Below are 14,148 nucleotides of genomic sequence, written 5' to 3'. Positions count from 1 at the left end.
AATGATATTAGCCAAGGATATATGTGTGTTCACCGCTCCTGAAATGTGCTTCTCCCGGGTCCTCTCAGTGGACAAATCTAAAGAACATGTGTATGTATATGTGTGTTTTTTTGCTTTATAGATTCCACATAAGTGAGATCATATGGTATTTAACTTTTCCTGTCTGACTTATTTTACTTAGCACAATGTCCTCAAGGTCCATCTATGTTGTTACAAATGACAAGATTTCATTCTTTTTTATGGCATATATATATGTATAATGTGATATATACCTATCACACTGTTTTATCCATTTATCCAGTGATGTACATTTAGGTTGTTTCCATGTTTTGGCTATTAATAAATAATGTGCAATGAACATGGGGGTGTAGATTTCTTTTCTTTTTTTTTTAATTTGAATGTGGCTCTCTTTTTAAAAATTTATTTATTTATTTATTTAGGCTGTGCTGGGTCTTCATTGCAGCATACTGGCGTCTCTAGTTGCGGTGCGCAGGCTCTAGAGTGTGCGGGCTCAGTAGCTGTGGCCCGTGGGCTTAGTTGCGGTATGTGGGATTTTAGTTCCCAAACTAGGGATCAAACTCAGGCCCACTGCATTGGGAGCATGGAGTCTTAACCACTGGACCACCAGGGAAGTCTCTAGATATCTTTTCAAATTAATGTTTTTGTTTTCTTTGGGTAAATACCCAGAAGTAGAATTGCAGGATCATATCATATGGTAATTCTATTTTTAATTTTGGGGGAGTTGTTTTAATAACAGGCGAACCACCCTTTCACTCAAGTGAGGTGCCATGTCCCAATGCCTACAGAGCAAGTTTCCAAAGCAATTTTTAAAGTGGAAGGTAAATAGGAATCACCTCACTCTAAACTCTGTATTTATAGATCAGTTTTAAATTTGATTTCACCAAAACTAATGAAATAAGAAAATGTGATTGTCCATGAAGGTTGTCTTTCTCCTTGGCTGTATTTTGTCGGAGTGTGGCAGGGTCTCTTCAGGCCAATAAATTGCAAGGACAGAATCTTTCTTCTCTGAGCAATTCAGAAAACACAATGTTTTGATGTTAAGATACTGGCTTTATAGTATGCCTGCTTACCACACAAAGATGACAATTACCAGGATTATGGTCCTGGGATCTAGCTATCTTCCAAATTGATTGGAGTTGATTTTTTAAAATATTTTTGAGGAAAAACTTGTGACAATGTACAGTTGACTATAATCATCCTTTCATTTTTTTGACACATTCAAAGTCCAGCTTTACTTATTCACTTAGTTCTAGGGTCTTTTATCCTATTTGCAATATGCAAGCTACACTAAGATACTTTGTTCCAGCATAAAGGAATTTTTAAATTGTCTATGTTGGTTAGAGATTTAGTTTTGCTGTGGAAGAATGACCTGTGTTTTAGGAAATGGAATAGATTTGTTGTTAAAATTTTGGTCTTTGTGAAAGCCAGAGAGCATTCATTGAGCATTATTTCACATCCCCTTGGACCACACCATGGATCTCTTACCCTTTGGCTCTTCTTCCCTTTATCTTTTTCACCCTGTGTATGAACCAGAGTCTGCAATAACTTCACCACTTGATCATCTGAAAACCTCTTTCACTTGTTCATGAATAGCCTTACTATAAAAAAAAAGGCATTCTGCATGAAAGCTTGTAGTAGTGAGATGCCTGGCAAATGCCTGACAGCCTTTCTCAGGGTGGTCTGAGATTTAGAGAGCAGAGAATAAACACTGAATCATAAATATTGTCAATGCAGTTTAGGGAAATATAGGCTTGACCTTTATTATGGATAGGGCTTGCAGAATATGAATTATATTGCTATTATTATGAGTTATACTGCCCTTGGTCACTCTAGCTGGTCAAGAAGTGGTACCAGTCTCAGCTCACTGAAGGAAAAACATGAAATAATTTTAGCTTTTCCAACAACTGCCTCAAATTATAAAATTGTTGAAAACTGCTTTTTTTGTTATTTTGTCTTATTAGCAAGCCTTGGACAATACTGTAGAAGAAGGCCAGGAATGCTCTTAGCCACTGGACATTTACCAATGCCTTCATCTGTAGGCATATGGATGTACTACACGAGCGCTGGGAGAGCACATTACCACAGGCCTCCCTCTGGGATTGTCTGGTTCTTTGTGATGCTGGTGATCTCTGCTGATGTGGCTGTTTCCTGGTCTGTATGCACTTGGTCTGCATGTGTTTCCTTAGTGTTGTCTTCCCTTGAAAGGAGGCAAGCTTCAAAAGCTAGATCAAGTAGGTGTAGTTGCCGCTCTAAGGAGTCTGAATTTTGTTTTTAAGTTTAATGAGAAAGCTTTGAAGGATTTTAATAATAACATGATCTGATTGACTCCATAGAGTTTTCTTCCTAAAGTAACAACAGGAGCAACAGTGGAGGAAGACCCCCACTAGGGGTCTGTTGCGGAAGTCTAGATGAGAGATGACTGGGGCTAGGATTAGATGAATACTGGTGAAGCAGCTGGATTCATGATATATTTTGATTGCAGAGCCAGTAGAACTTACTGGTGGATTGGATGCAAGATGTGAAAGAAAAGGAAGAGTGACGTGCCAGAGGTACACCAAAAATCTACAAGACAGCTGTTCAAACCATTACAGAAGGTGGGAGAATATCTTGGTGCTCAACTGGGGACAATGATGTGAATAAAAAGCAGATGATATAATCAGAGGGTAGTAACTTCAAAAGAGAACACCCAGTGATTTATGATGTCAGAGCAAAGGTCCATCCTTCCTTTCTGACTCCATGAGTCCCTATGTGACTCATTCCTACTTCCCCATGAAGTGGATTTTTCTCTGGTTTTAGGACAAGGGGTATCATCAAGTAAAAATAGGTGTCAGGTAAGATGGAATAGAGAAAGGGCTGTCAGAAGGAAGATCAAAAATCTGGAGAGATTTATTCATAATCTAACGATAGGGAAAGTACACAGGGACTGAGGATGTAAATGAGGATAGAGGATGAGAGTGTTGGAAGAAAAAGCATGAGTGGTCCCCTGATCCTAGCACTATTATGTACAAGCTATCATGGAAAATAGGCTGAAGGTACATGTTAATTATAAGGGATGAGAAATACTGGATAGGAAAACATGGTTTAAAGGCCAAATAAATATAACTTACCAGCGCCAAGGTACCACCTGGAATGTTAGCATCATGGTACACACACCCTGTATTGATAGGAGGACATGGGTGGCAGTCCTCTCTCTGTTTTACACTTTAACTTGGTGGATCTTTTCTAATTTCTACATTTACTGTTGCGTAGAGTAATTGTGACATCAGGAGGAAATCATCCAATCATGGTTTTCTGCTTTTCTTTTAAAATTTCTTCTCACTTACTTTTATTAGTCTTTTACACTTTTCACACTATACTCCTGTCTCACTTCTCACCTGCTCTATGTGTTATGGTTTATGGTACAATATACTAACATTCTCACATCTTAAGTTTGAAACTAATTTTGGGCAGTTTTTAGACCCAGGATTTTAGAAATACTCAATTGGAATGTATTTTTTGTCATGAATCTCAGCTACCATGACATTAACTTTTCACTTTTTTGGAAAGAGAATGTTGCTATCTCGATGACCAGATCATCCTATCACCTTGTGACATCATTAATGGCATCATGTCTATATCTGTACAGTGAGCATCTAGGCGATCCCTCTTTTATGAAAGATAATACAACATCTTCAGGGAAAATGTGAAATTTGACACTAGATATTATTTCTTCTCTATTAAATCTTAATTATTGGTATGTTTATTAAGAAACTTACATATACTGCTTTATTAGTACACAAGTCACACTTTGTTTTCAAACCTTGCAGTGATCCATTTGATAGGATTTGGACTTTGAAGTTACAAGATTGCCTTTTCTAGGATGTGAGAGGAGAAGGGAAAGAAAGATTATATAAGAACAATTTAACTTCACTAATGGAGAAGATAGTGAGATCCTGTCATGTTAGAGACCCTGAATACTGAGCAGATCAAATGTGTTAAATACTTTTACTGAGATTGATTTTCCAATACTAAAAGTTTCCTATACAGTTTTTAGCTTTGAAGGAAAGACTGAAAGGGGTTGGCATAAATCAAACAATGTTGCTTTGTTAAGTGTGCTTTGTAAGATGCAAATATCTTCTAAGATGCTAATAATTAGAAACTGTGATAGCAGCATTCTTTTATATGCTTAATTGAGAAGATGAAATCATGAAATGACTCTGTGTCCATATTTTTACAAAGGTGAAAGGCTTGCTGAACCAGTTAACTGGACTATTTACAATGGATTGCCAAGATAAAGATTGCAGATGCCACCTATTAAGGCAGCGACAACCTTCACATTTAAGGTAATACTGCTCCTTCTTAGAACTTCTTACATTTAATTACCTATTCAATATTTGCCTTCTCACTGTTGTAGGCTTCCTAAAGGCAAGGACCATATCTTCAGAATTTTTCACAATGTCTGGAATGCTATAGCCTCGTTGAATGAACGAATAATCTAATTTTAATTTGGGAATATTAATCAAGTTGGGAAACTGTGCTAATTAATAGACTGATCTCTTCTATTAGTCAACATATAATTAGCTATAAAAATTGAGATAGGAGTAGGAAAAAACAAATTTCACAAATAACTTAGTCATTTTTTTTTTAACATGTATAGATGGGAGAGACCCAGAAGAATTGAGTAATTCCCCCAAATGGCCAAAACCCTCACCTTAAATACCATCTTTAGCTAAAGACAAAAGGGGGAAGTAGTTTGGGACTTCAAAGGGGAGGAAAGTAATTCACATGGAGATAGAAAGCAGATGTGTAGTAAAAAAAAAGTTTGCTGAGCCAGGCAGAGACAATGGGACACAGAGAGGAATTTTAACAGATTTTTCCAGGTTCCTTCCAGTGTACCACACCTATTCATCCTATAGTTATCTACTTGATAGCTCCATTCCTGCAACAGGTCCTCTAACTACCTTCTTTTAGGCAGTTAGGAGGAAGATCAAAGTTTACTACTGAGTCTTTGGGGCCTTGATTATTTTCATCTAGAAATAGTACGTATGCCAAAGAGACATTTTGAGGTGGCAAATTTTGCTCTACTACAGTCCTGCCTTTGAAACTTCTTTTAAGAGATTTCACAGTCCAGAAGTTGGGTTGATAGATTGCTTTATCTCACTGAGCCAGTTTCTTAGTTCTGACAATAGGTCAGGTCAGTTACTCATTTCAGGAGGCAGTGATGCAAGTGGGCTCTCAAAGTTAGCCCTATAGGGTGCAAGCAATCAGGTATTTACTAAGACGCATTTCTATGGAGACAAAAGAAAAACAAAGGTTCATGGTTGGAGCAAATTGTAAACCCAGTGTCTGAGTCCTGAGAGTTGCCAGTGGAGAAGATTTCTAGATCTTAAGGTCGAAGCATCTTTTGTAGTTTGAAATGTCTCTGATGATGTCATCAGGTGTTCAGGTAAACTTTCTGCGTGGCTTACAAAGTGACAGGCACAGAGATTGTCTAAACATGGGCTATTGTGGTGATCTCTCTTAAGTTTATATCAAGTTGTTCAGCTATAGTTCTAAATGATTCCAAGTCAAAAGGGGGAGAAAAATTGGAAACATTAGTTTGAACAGTCGTTGCCAAATATTTGAGGAGACTAGAAGAATTCAGAACCCAGTCCAGTTTTTAGGTGGAAGAACAAAACTTCAAAGATGATTGATAGAACTCAAATCTAATATTCATAACTGTGTATTACAGTTTTTGCTGAAACACAATTTTTTCTCTTTAAAATCACCCTCATTTCTACCAAAGAAAGCCAAATTAAAACTAATTTGTTTGGAAAATAAGTTTAGTTTCACTCAAATTGGCCTGATTATTTACTTAAGTCCAGCAAGAATAGCAACTGGCAGTGGAAGCATGGAGTCTTAACCATTGGACCACCAGGGAAGTCCCAGACTGAATTTTTAATAGCTCTCAAGGCCAGCAAGCCAGGCCAAGTATTTGCCATCACACTTGCATGTAATACCTATAGATTTGGGTGAATTTCTCTCTTCTTGAGGTTCCCAAAATATCCTGAGGTTCTTGCATCTGCCAGGAAGTGACCATTCTTACTCACCTGGTAAGGCTGCTGGGAACACTGTAAGTAAGCAAGGTACCAGGCTGGTTTTCTAAGGGGCTTTATAGCTTCATAAAGTCAATCTTAGTTCCTTAAAGCTGTCTGGTCATATCTGATTCAACGCATATTCTCAAATATTGCCTTCCAGTCAAAGCCTTGTTAATGTAAACAGTGTTTCCAATTGTGTCCTGTTACAAGGAGAGCAGATTATTAGTGACTTTATGTAAATACAAAGGTATTATACAAAAGTATAATTTACCAAATTGCTGTATGTCATTACACAAGAGGAAAGGTTTCCTCATATCTGAAAATGAAAGATTAAAAAACCAGTAATATTTCAAATGAAAAGTCATAAAAATTATAATAATATTCGTCAGTTCATTCAATCATTAATGCAATTGATTCTTGTTGATCTTGATCTGTTGTTAGCAGTTTTAGGAAGCCATCAGTTTTTCAATTAGAGTTCTGTAATTTGTTACCCAGTTCAGTAGTATGGTCTGAAAGTTATCAGAAACCTATATTTCTTCTACAAAATTTTTGAAGGAAAAACCATCAAATACATTTATCAACAATTGCAGTGCAAGAAAAAGAAATCAGACTCTCCTGGCAAATTTTTAGGAGCAAAGAAAAGTGCCTTATCTAAGATTATCAGGGCCTCAGACAATGCAGTGAAGATTGGGGGTATAACTGTTATTGAAAAAAGTTCATGTGCCTGATACACAATGAGGCCAAATAAACTGAAACATCAGAATTTTGGAGCAGAGAAAGGTTTATTGTAGGGCCAAGCAAGGAGAATGGGTGACTCGTGCTCAAAAACACCAAACTTCCCAATTGTTTGGGGGGAGAAGTTTTTATAGGTAAAATTTGGGGTGAGGGCTGCAGGGTGTGTGGCTTTGTTCTGATTGGTTGGTGGTGAGGTAACAGGGCAGTGCTCCAGGAATCTTGCTCTCAGCCTGAAGTTGCCGTCCTCTACCTGGGTGGGGGCCTTAGTTTTTCAGAAGAACTCAAAGATATTGCTATATATATTCCCTCAAGAGGAACCAGGACCCTGCCCGAAGGCTGCACTGTTGTTTCTTGACTGCTCCTCCGTAGTTTCTGTATTCCTTCCCTTCCCTGATTAGCAACTGTTTGAACCTGCCCTTTGGAACTCAGGGAAGGTCAAGGAGGCTGAATGAAGCCAATTTCCTACAAACAAGAAATGAGTGACACAGAAAGGATTTGTACTGGGGAACCCCACAGGGTCCTTCTCAGTTTCATAACCAGAGATGTACTATCTTGTTCATATTCCACCCAGTAGGCACCTTTGCTCTGGCTGCAAAATTGCTTTTGGTTGGATAGGAGGAATCCAGTCATGAATTGCTAAAGATTTCCTCCAGGGTAAAATGGATGGATAATGGTGTCCTATTTACAAGTACTGCCTTGTAAACCTTTTAATCACTTTTAAAAAGAAATGCTGGGGTAAACGTGATAGGAGGGGGAGGTTAGGGAGGATGACATTTGTTGAGAAACCACCATGGGTTAGGGTGCAAGGCACTTTCAGTGGTTAATCTTATTAATTTGAACCTACAACATTCTAGTGAGATAGGGAAAAACCCCAGTTACAGAAGAAGAAACTGACAATTTCAGTAATTTGGAGACTTGTTTGGGTAAAGGAAGACAAAAGAGCCCAATCCTATCAGTTCTGAGGTTGTATGTGGTTAGGAAACTAATGTGTTATCAGAGAGCAGCCAGGACCAGAAAGGCTGCCCAAGTGTGACCGGTTATAAATTAGTCAGAATCTGGCAGCAGGGCAATAAACAGGGAAGAAAAAGCTGGAGTTAAATGCATCTGGCAACTCCTAGAATGAGGCTGGTAAGTAGAGTTCTTTAGGGAACAAGCAGGGACATTTTCAGTAGTCCCCACCCCCACCCCCACCCCCCCCACGCCGAAAGCACACTTTGTCCAGGATCAACAGATTGGACGTTGCCTGCCAGCAAGCAGAACGTGTCCTCCTCCTGCAGGGCTTCCTCTCTCCCCTCGAGGCTCCCCGGGGATCGCAGGAGCCAGGAGTTTGGGGCCGGTTTCCATTCGCCTCTGGACCCACCTGGAGGGCAGAGGCAGGGCTTTGAGGAAGGTCAGCGGAGGCCACGGTCTGCGGCAACCTGGGCGTTCCCCGCGTTCCCGGGCGCGCGCTCTCTGTTCGCCCTCATTCCCGAGGCTCGCTCCGGTAGCCGGCGCCTCCTGCTCAGTCCCGAGGAAACCATGGCCAAGTCCAGGGGTCGTCTGTACCTTGGGATGTGCTTGGCTGCAGCGCTGGCATCTTTCCTGGGTGGATTTATGGTGGGTAAGTGTACCGACCCCTTCCCCGGATCCCTCCAGCCTCCCCGGAGAAAAGCGGGAGAACCTGGGGCTGAGGAGCTGGGCTGCAGCGCTGGGCGCCGGGCCGGCTGAGCTCCGCCAATTTCAGCAGAACTGGAAACTGAGTGGAATGCATTTCGGCCTTCCTAATAAAGTGTGCCAGAAATTCAAATTTATTAAATGCTCGCTGAGTTCAGGGTACTGTTAAGGGCTGTTGTGAAGACAATTTAGAGTTGCCACTATCCGCAGGGGTCAAAAAGATGATTTCATTTCCAAGACCATTAATGAGTCAAAACTTTGAACTGCCCTTCTGTAATCATTTATTACATAAATATTTGTCGAATGCTCCCTGTGTGTCAGGCACTGTGCTACGAACTTAACCCCCATGGGAGAACAAGAAAGATAAAGACCCGTGCCTTGATGCATAGCTCATGGGAAAATGAAAAGAATAGCCCTCATTTAAAACTCGTTTAACCAACTCAAAGTTACACATCAGAACTTGAAGGTTTTCTGCATTTGGTATGAAGTTTTTGTAAAGCTCACCATGATCTGTTTCTTAGGTAAGGGCTTTTTTTTTTTTTTTTTTTTTTTTCCTTCTTCCCCTTTGGCTTCTAGTTTTTATAAAAGTCAAAAGCAATTTCTTGTGTATGTAGTATGCATATGTGTATGTATTCTCCTCCCAGGCTGGCTTAGTAAGCCTCTCAAAGAAACAGCCACTTCAGTGGACACTCACCAAAATCTAAGGTGGAAACTGGTATCTGAGATGAAAGCTGAAAATATTAAATCATTTCTTCGGTAAGTTTGTTTTGTATACTTGATCATAAAAATAGTGTTTAAAATATTGCAGAGTGAGAACTGTATGAAAACTGACTTTATTCATGTGGGTAATCTTTGTGTGAAATTATACGATATCACATTAATTCATGGTAGTTTAAATGTTCCTTTATTCCACTCTTTGAGTAAAATCTACTTGAATGTTGAAGGAGCCTTTCTTCCCCAACTTCATCTGCAGAAGAAGTATCTGGTTGCCTTATTAAGAGATGTTTCAACTTCATGTACTTTGGACTGCAACTCAATGTTATTCTTTGTTCCCTGTGCCTGGGTTTAATCAGGAATTTAATTTAAATGTCATATTCTGCCAGGAAGAGTAAGATGGTTGCAAACTCTGATTTAGAGGAAAGGAGATTAAAGTTTCAGATTCTGTCCTCTACAAATTAAACCTTTATCCCGTGTTGCAAATTTAAGTAACACAAATAGGACAAAGTGAAAGCAAAAGGATCAGTGCAAACCCACCAGTCTCTTAGCAAGAGAAGGAGTGACATTCATTCAGGGGAGTGGTTATGAATTCCTTGAAGGCAGTTATGACGTTTATTTCTATATTCCGACTCTTTCAAAGGAGTATCATTAAAAAAATTTTTACTGAATCATAATTTACATAAAATAAACTGCATCCATATAAAGCCTACGATTTGAGAGTATTGACAGATGCACAATATACTCAGCAAACCACCTCCTCAATTAAGATACAGAAAATTTACATCATGCCTTTGCAGTTTATTCCTCCCTTCAACTCCCTTCCTTTGGACTCCTTTATATTTTCTAGAACTTTATATAAATAAAATCATACAGTATATGCTTTTTTGTGTCTTTCACTCAGCATGATGAATGATTTTGGAATTCATCCAGGTTGTTGCATGTATCTGTAGTTTATTGCTTTTTATTGCTGAGTAGTATTCTATTGAATGGAGAGACTCCAATATGTAGTTGATGGATCTCGGGTTGTTTTTAGTTTTTGATTATTGTGAACAAAGTTGCTATGAGCATATGTTTACATATGATTTCATTTCTTTTTGAATGGCTGTGTTGGATGATAAGCACGTGTTTTAACTTTTTAAGAAAATGACAAACAGGTTTCAAAAGTGGTTGTACCATTTTACATTCCTACCTTAGTATTGTCAGTTGTTTTCATTTTAACCATTTTAGTGGGTGTGTACTAGTATCTCCATTGTGGTTTTAATTTGCATTTTCTTTTTTTTTTTAACATCTCTATTAGAGTATAATCGCTTTACAATGGTGTGTTAGTTTCTGCTGTATAACAAAGTGAATCAGCTATACATATACATATATCCCCATATCTCCTCCCTCTTGTGTCTCCCTCCCACCGTCCCTATCCCACCCCTCTTCTCATGCACTTATTGGACATTTGTATAGCTTCTTTTATAGGGTCTCTGTTCAATTTTTTTTTTCATTTTTAAATTGTTTTGATTTATTATTGAGTATAGGAGTTCTTTCTTTATACATTCTTTTGTCAGACATTTTTGTGAATATTTTCTTCTGTTCTATGGTTGGCTTTTTTGTTTGCTTAGTGGAGTTTTTGAAGGGCAGAGATTTTTAATTTCGATAAACTCCAGTTGAACAATCTTTTGTCTTATGTTTCATACTCTGTGTCCTATCTAGGCCTATGAGAAGTTGTGAAGATTTTCTTATATTATTTTTTTTTTAGAAGTTTTGTAATTTTAGCTTGCACATTTAGGTCAATGATCCACTTCAAGTTAATTTTTGTGTGTGGTATGATGTAAGAGTTGATGATTTTTTAAATACAATTATTTAATTATTCCTGCAAGATTTGTTTAAAAACTTTTCTTTCCCTGTTGAATTGCCTTGGTACTTGGTCCAAAATCACTTGATCATAAATCCATGGCCTGTTTTTTGGATTTTATATTTTCTTCTATTGATCTATTAATCTATATATCTCAGTACCACACTATCTGGTTTAGTCTAGCTTAATAGTAAGTCTGAAAATCAGGTAGAGTTAATCCTACAAATTTTTCTTTTTAAAAATTGCTTTGACTGTTTAAGTCATTTGCATATCCAAATAAATTTTAGAATCAACTTCTCAATTCCTACCAAAAAAAAAAGCCTGCTGGAACTTTGATTAAAATTGCATTGAATCTGTAGGTGAATTTGGAAGAGTCTTTCAGTCTCTTCATTCATCATAGGGATGTACTACAGTTTAACTTTTCACCCACTGAGGGACATTTGTTTTGCTTCCACTTGTTGGCTATTATGAATGAAGCTGCCATTAACATTCATGTACAACTTTTATGTAATCATAGGTTTTCATTTCTCTGGGATAAATACCCCAGAGTGAAAATTGCTTGTTTGTAGGAAAAGTACACTTTTAGTTGTTGAAGAATCTGCCAAACTATAGTATGGCTATATCATTTTATATTTTTCATTGGCGTTATTACTCTTTTTAATATTACCCATTCTGACAGGTGCATAGAGATACCTTATTATGGTTTTAATTTACATTCCCTAGTACCTAATGATATTGAACATCTTTTCCTGTGCTTATTCACCATCTGTATACCATCTTCAGTGAAATGTCTGTTCATGCCTTTGACCTATTCTCTATTTGGATACTTTTTTTTTTTTTCTACTGAGCTTTGAGGGAGGGTTCTTTATATTTTCTATATACAAGTCTTTTGTTGGCTTTGTGGTGTACAGATATTTTTCCTAGTCTGTTATTTGTCCTTTCACACCTTAATTGGGTTGTTTGCACATCAGAAGTGTTTAATTTTTTTTTTTTTTTTTTTGGCCGTGTTGGGTCTTCTTTGTGGTGCACAGGCTTCTCATTGCAGTGGCTTCTCTTGTTGCGGAGCACGGGCTCTAGGTGCGTGGGCTTCAGTAGCTGTGGCACGCAGGCTCAGTAGTTGTGGCTTGTGGGCTCTAGAGCATGGGCTCAGTAGTTGTGGCACATGGGCTTAGTTGCTCCGTGACATGTGGGATCTTCCCGGACTAGGGCTCGAACCCATGTCCCCTGCATTGGCAGGTGGATTCTTAACCCCTGGGCCACCAGGAAAGTCCCAGAAGTGTTTAATTTTAATAAGGTCTAATTTATCAATTTTTCATTCTATAGATCATGCTTTTGGGTTCATGTCTAAGAACTCTTTGTCTAGCCCTAGATACCTTTTCTCCTCTTTTTACCCCCAAATTTTATAGTTTACATTTTACAATATATTTTGTGATTCATTTTAGAGTTAATTTTTGCATAAGGTGTAATGCTTGGTTGAGGGTCATTCTTTTTTTACCTGTGGATGTCCAGTTGCTCTAGCCCCATTTGTTGAAAGGCTATCCATTGCTTTTGCTCCTTTGTCAGTAATCAGTTGGGCATATTTGTGTGAGTCTCTTTGAGTTCTCTGATGCTCTGCTGATCTATGCGTCTACTCCCTGCCAGTACCATGCTGTCCTGATTACTGAGGTTATGTAGTAAGCCTTAACAATGCATAGGATGATTCCTCCCACTTTATTTTTCTATATCATTTGCCTATTCATATAAAATATAGAATAAATATATCTATATCTGGAAAAATCCTTGATGAGATTTTGACAAGAATTGCTTTAATCTTACAGAGCAATTTAGGGGCACTTCGCATTTTTACTCTGTCTCGACTTTCCATCCATGATTATGGTACGTCTCTACAATTATTTAGGTCTTCCTTTATCAACATTTTGCAATTTTCAGGATGCAGATCTTGTATATGTATTGTTACCTTTACATGGAAGTATTTCATTTTCTTTGCAGCAGATGTAAAATCATATGGTGTTTAATTTCAGTTTTCACATGTTTGTTGCTAGTATATAGAAATACTGTTGATTTTGCATTCTGTGGCTTGTCTAAACTCATGTGTTAGTTCTAGGAGTTTTTGTAGATTCATTAGGATTTACTTCCTATGTAGAAAATCAGGCCATCTTCAAATAGGGACCATTTTATTTCTCTGTTTTCAAACTGTATGCCATATATATATGTGTATATATATATATATATATGTATATATATATGTGTCCTTATTGTGCTGATTGTAATTACAGTACTGCATTGAATAAAAGTGATGAGAGCAAACATTCTTTCCCTATGTCTGATCTTAGTGGGAAAGCACTCAGAGTTTCCCCATTAAGTGTGATGTTGTATGTAGATTTTTTGTAGATATTCTTTACTGAGTTAAGGAAACATCCCTCTATTCCAAGATTGCTAAGAGGTTTGTTGTTTTTTTTTTAAATCATGAATGGGTATTAAATATTGTGTCAACTGGAAAAAAAAAAAAAGCACAACATGAGAGAGCTGTGAGTTCAGTGTTATTTGGGGACTTACAGAGGACTATACCCAGGAGACATTCTCTCAGATAGCTCTTTGTAACTTCTCCCAAGAGGTGGAGGTGGGGATGGGTGGAGGTCCAGGTCCGTATATATATGATTTTAGTGAAGGGGGTGCATGCAATCAAGCACACATCTTGGTACACGGTTGCTACTAGTAACAAGAATGTTGCTGCTAGTCACAAGGAGCAGATATCTCCATGAATAATTTTAGTGCTTTTCTATGTATGAGAAGATACAAGAAATTGGGTAAATAAAATTTTCTCCTGAAAATATCTAACTATCTGAAGGCCTGTTCTGCCAGTTTTTCCCAGAGCATAGAGTATCTCATTCCTGATCTCCAACCCTGAATTCCTTTCAGAGTGTGTTGGAGGTCAGTAAATGCAGTGACTAATGAGCTAATCCTTGTAGAACCAGATGGCCAGTGACACACTTTAGCTGGCAGTTGTAAAATGGTTTTGCTCTCAAAATCTTGGCTCCCTGTACACCAATGCCAAGATTAGACACAGAGACAGAGTTTTGGAGGAGAAAGAAAGGGTGGCTTTATTCTTTGCCAGGCAAAGAG

General features: G+C 38.1%; 1 protein-coding gene across 2 annotated transcripts in view; it reads left to right on the top strand.

Annotated features, from left to right (window-relative positions):
- The first annotated feature begins 2,123 nt into the window (after positions 1-2,123).
- NAALAD2 (N-acetylated alpha-linked acidic dipeptidase 2) overlaps positions 2,124-14,148 on the top strand; it is a 55,942-nt gene continuing 43,917 nt past the window's right edge. Inside the window, exons 1-5 of one of the 2 annotated variants that reach the window (XM_068556645.1) lie at positions 2,124-2,172; positions 2,504-2,615; positions 4,240-4,343; positions 8,090-8,412; positions 9,110-9,221. In XM_068556645.1, the coding sequence (XP_068412746.1) occupies positions 4,279-4,343; positions 8,090-8,412; positions 9,110-9,221 (500 nt within the window). In that variant the 5' untranslated portion in view covers positions 2,124-2,172; positions 2,504-2,615; positions 4,240-4,278. Of the gene's footprint in view, positions 2,173-2,503; positions 2,616-4,239; positions 4,344-8,089; positions 8,413-9,109; positions 9,222-14,148 lie in introns of those variants that run through there. The other variant, XM_068556646.1, reaches the window with a different exon arrangement.

Source organism: Eschrichtius robustus, chromosome 11 (assembly GCF_028021215.1).
Source record: "Eschrichtius robustus isolate mEscRob2 chromosome 11, mEscRob2.pri, whole genome shotgun sequence".
In the NCBI taxonomy this organism is placed as follows: Eukaryota; Metazoa; Chordata; class Mammalia; order Artiodactyla; family Eschrichtiidae; genus Eschrichtius; species Eschrichtius robustus.
Note: the sequence above shows the minus strand (reverse complement) of the source record. Positions and strands in the feature narration are given on the sequence as shown.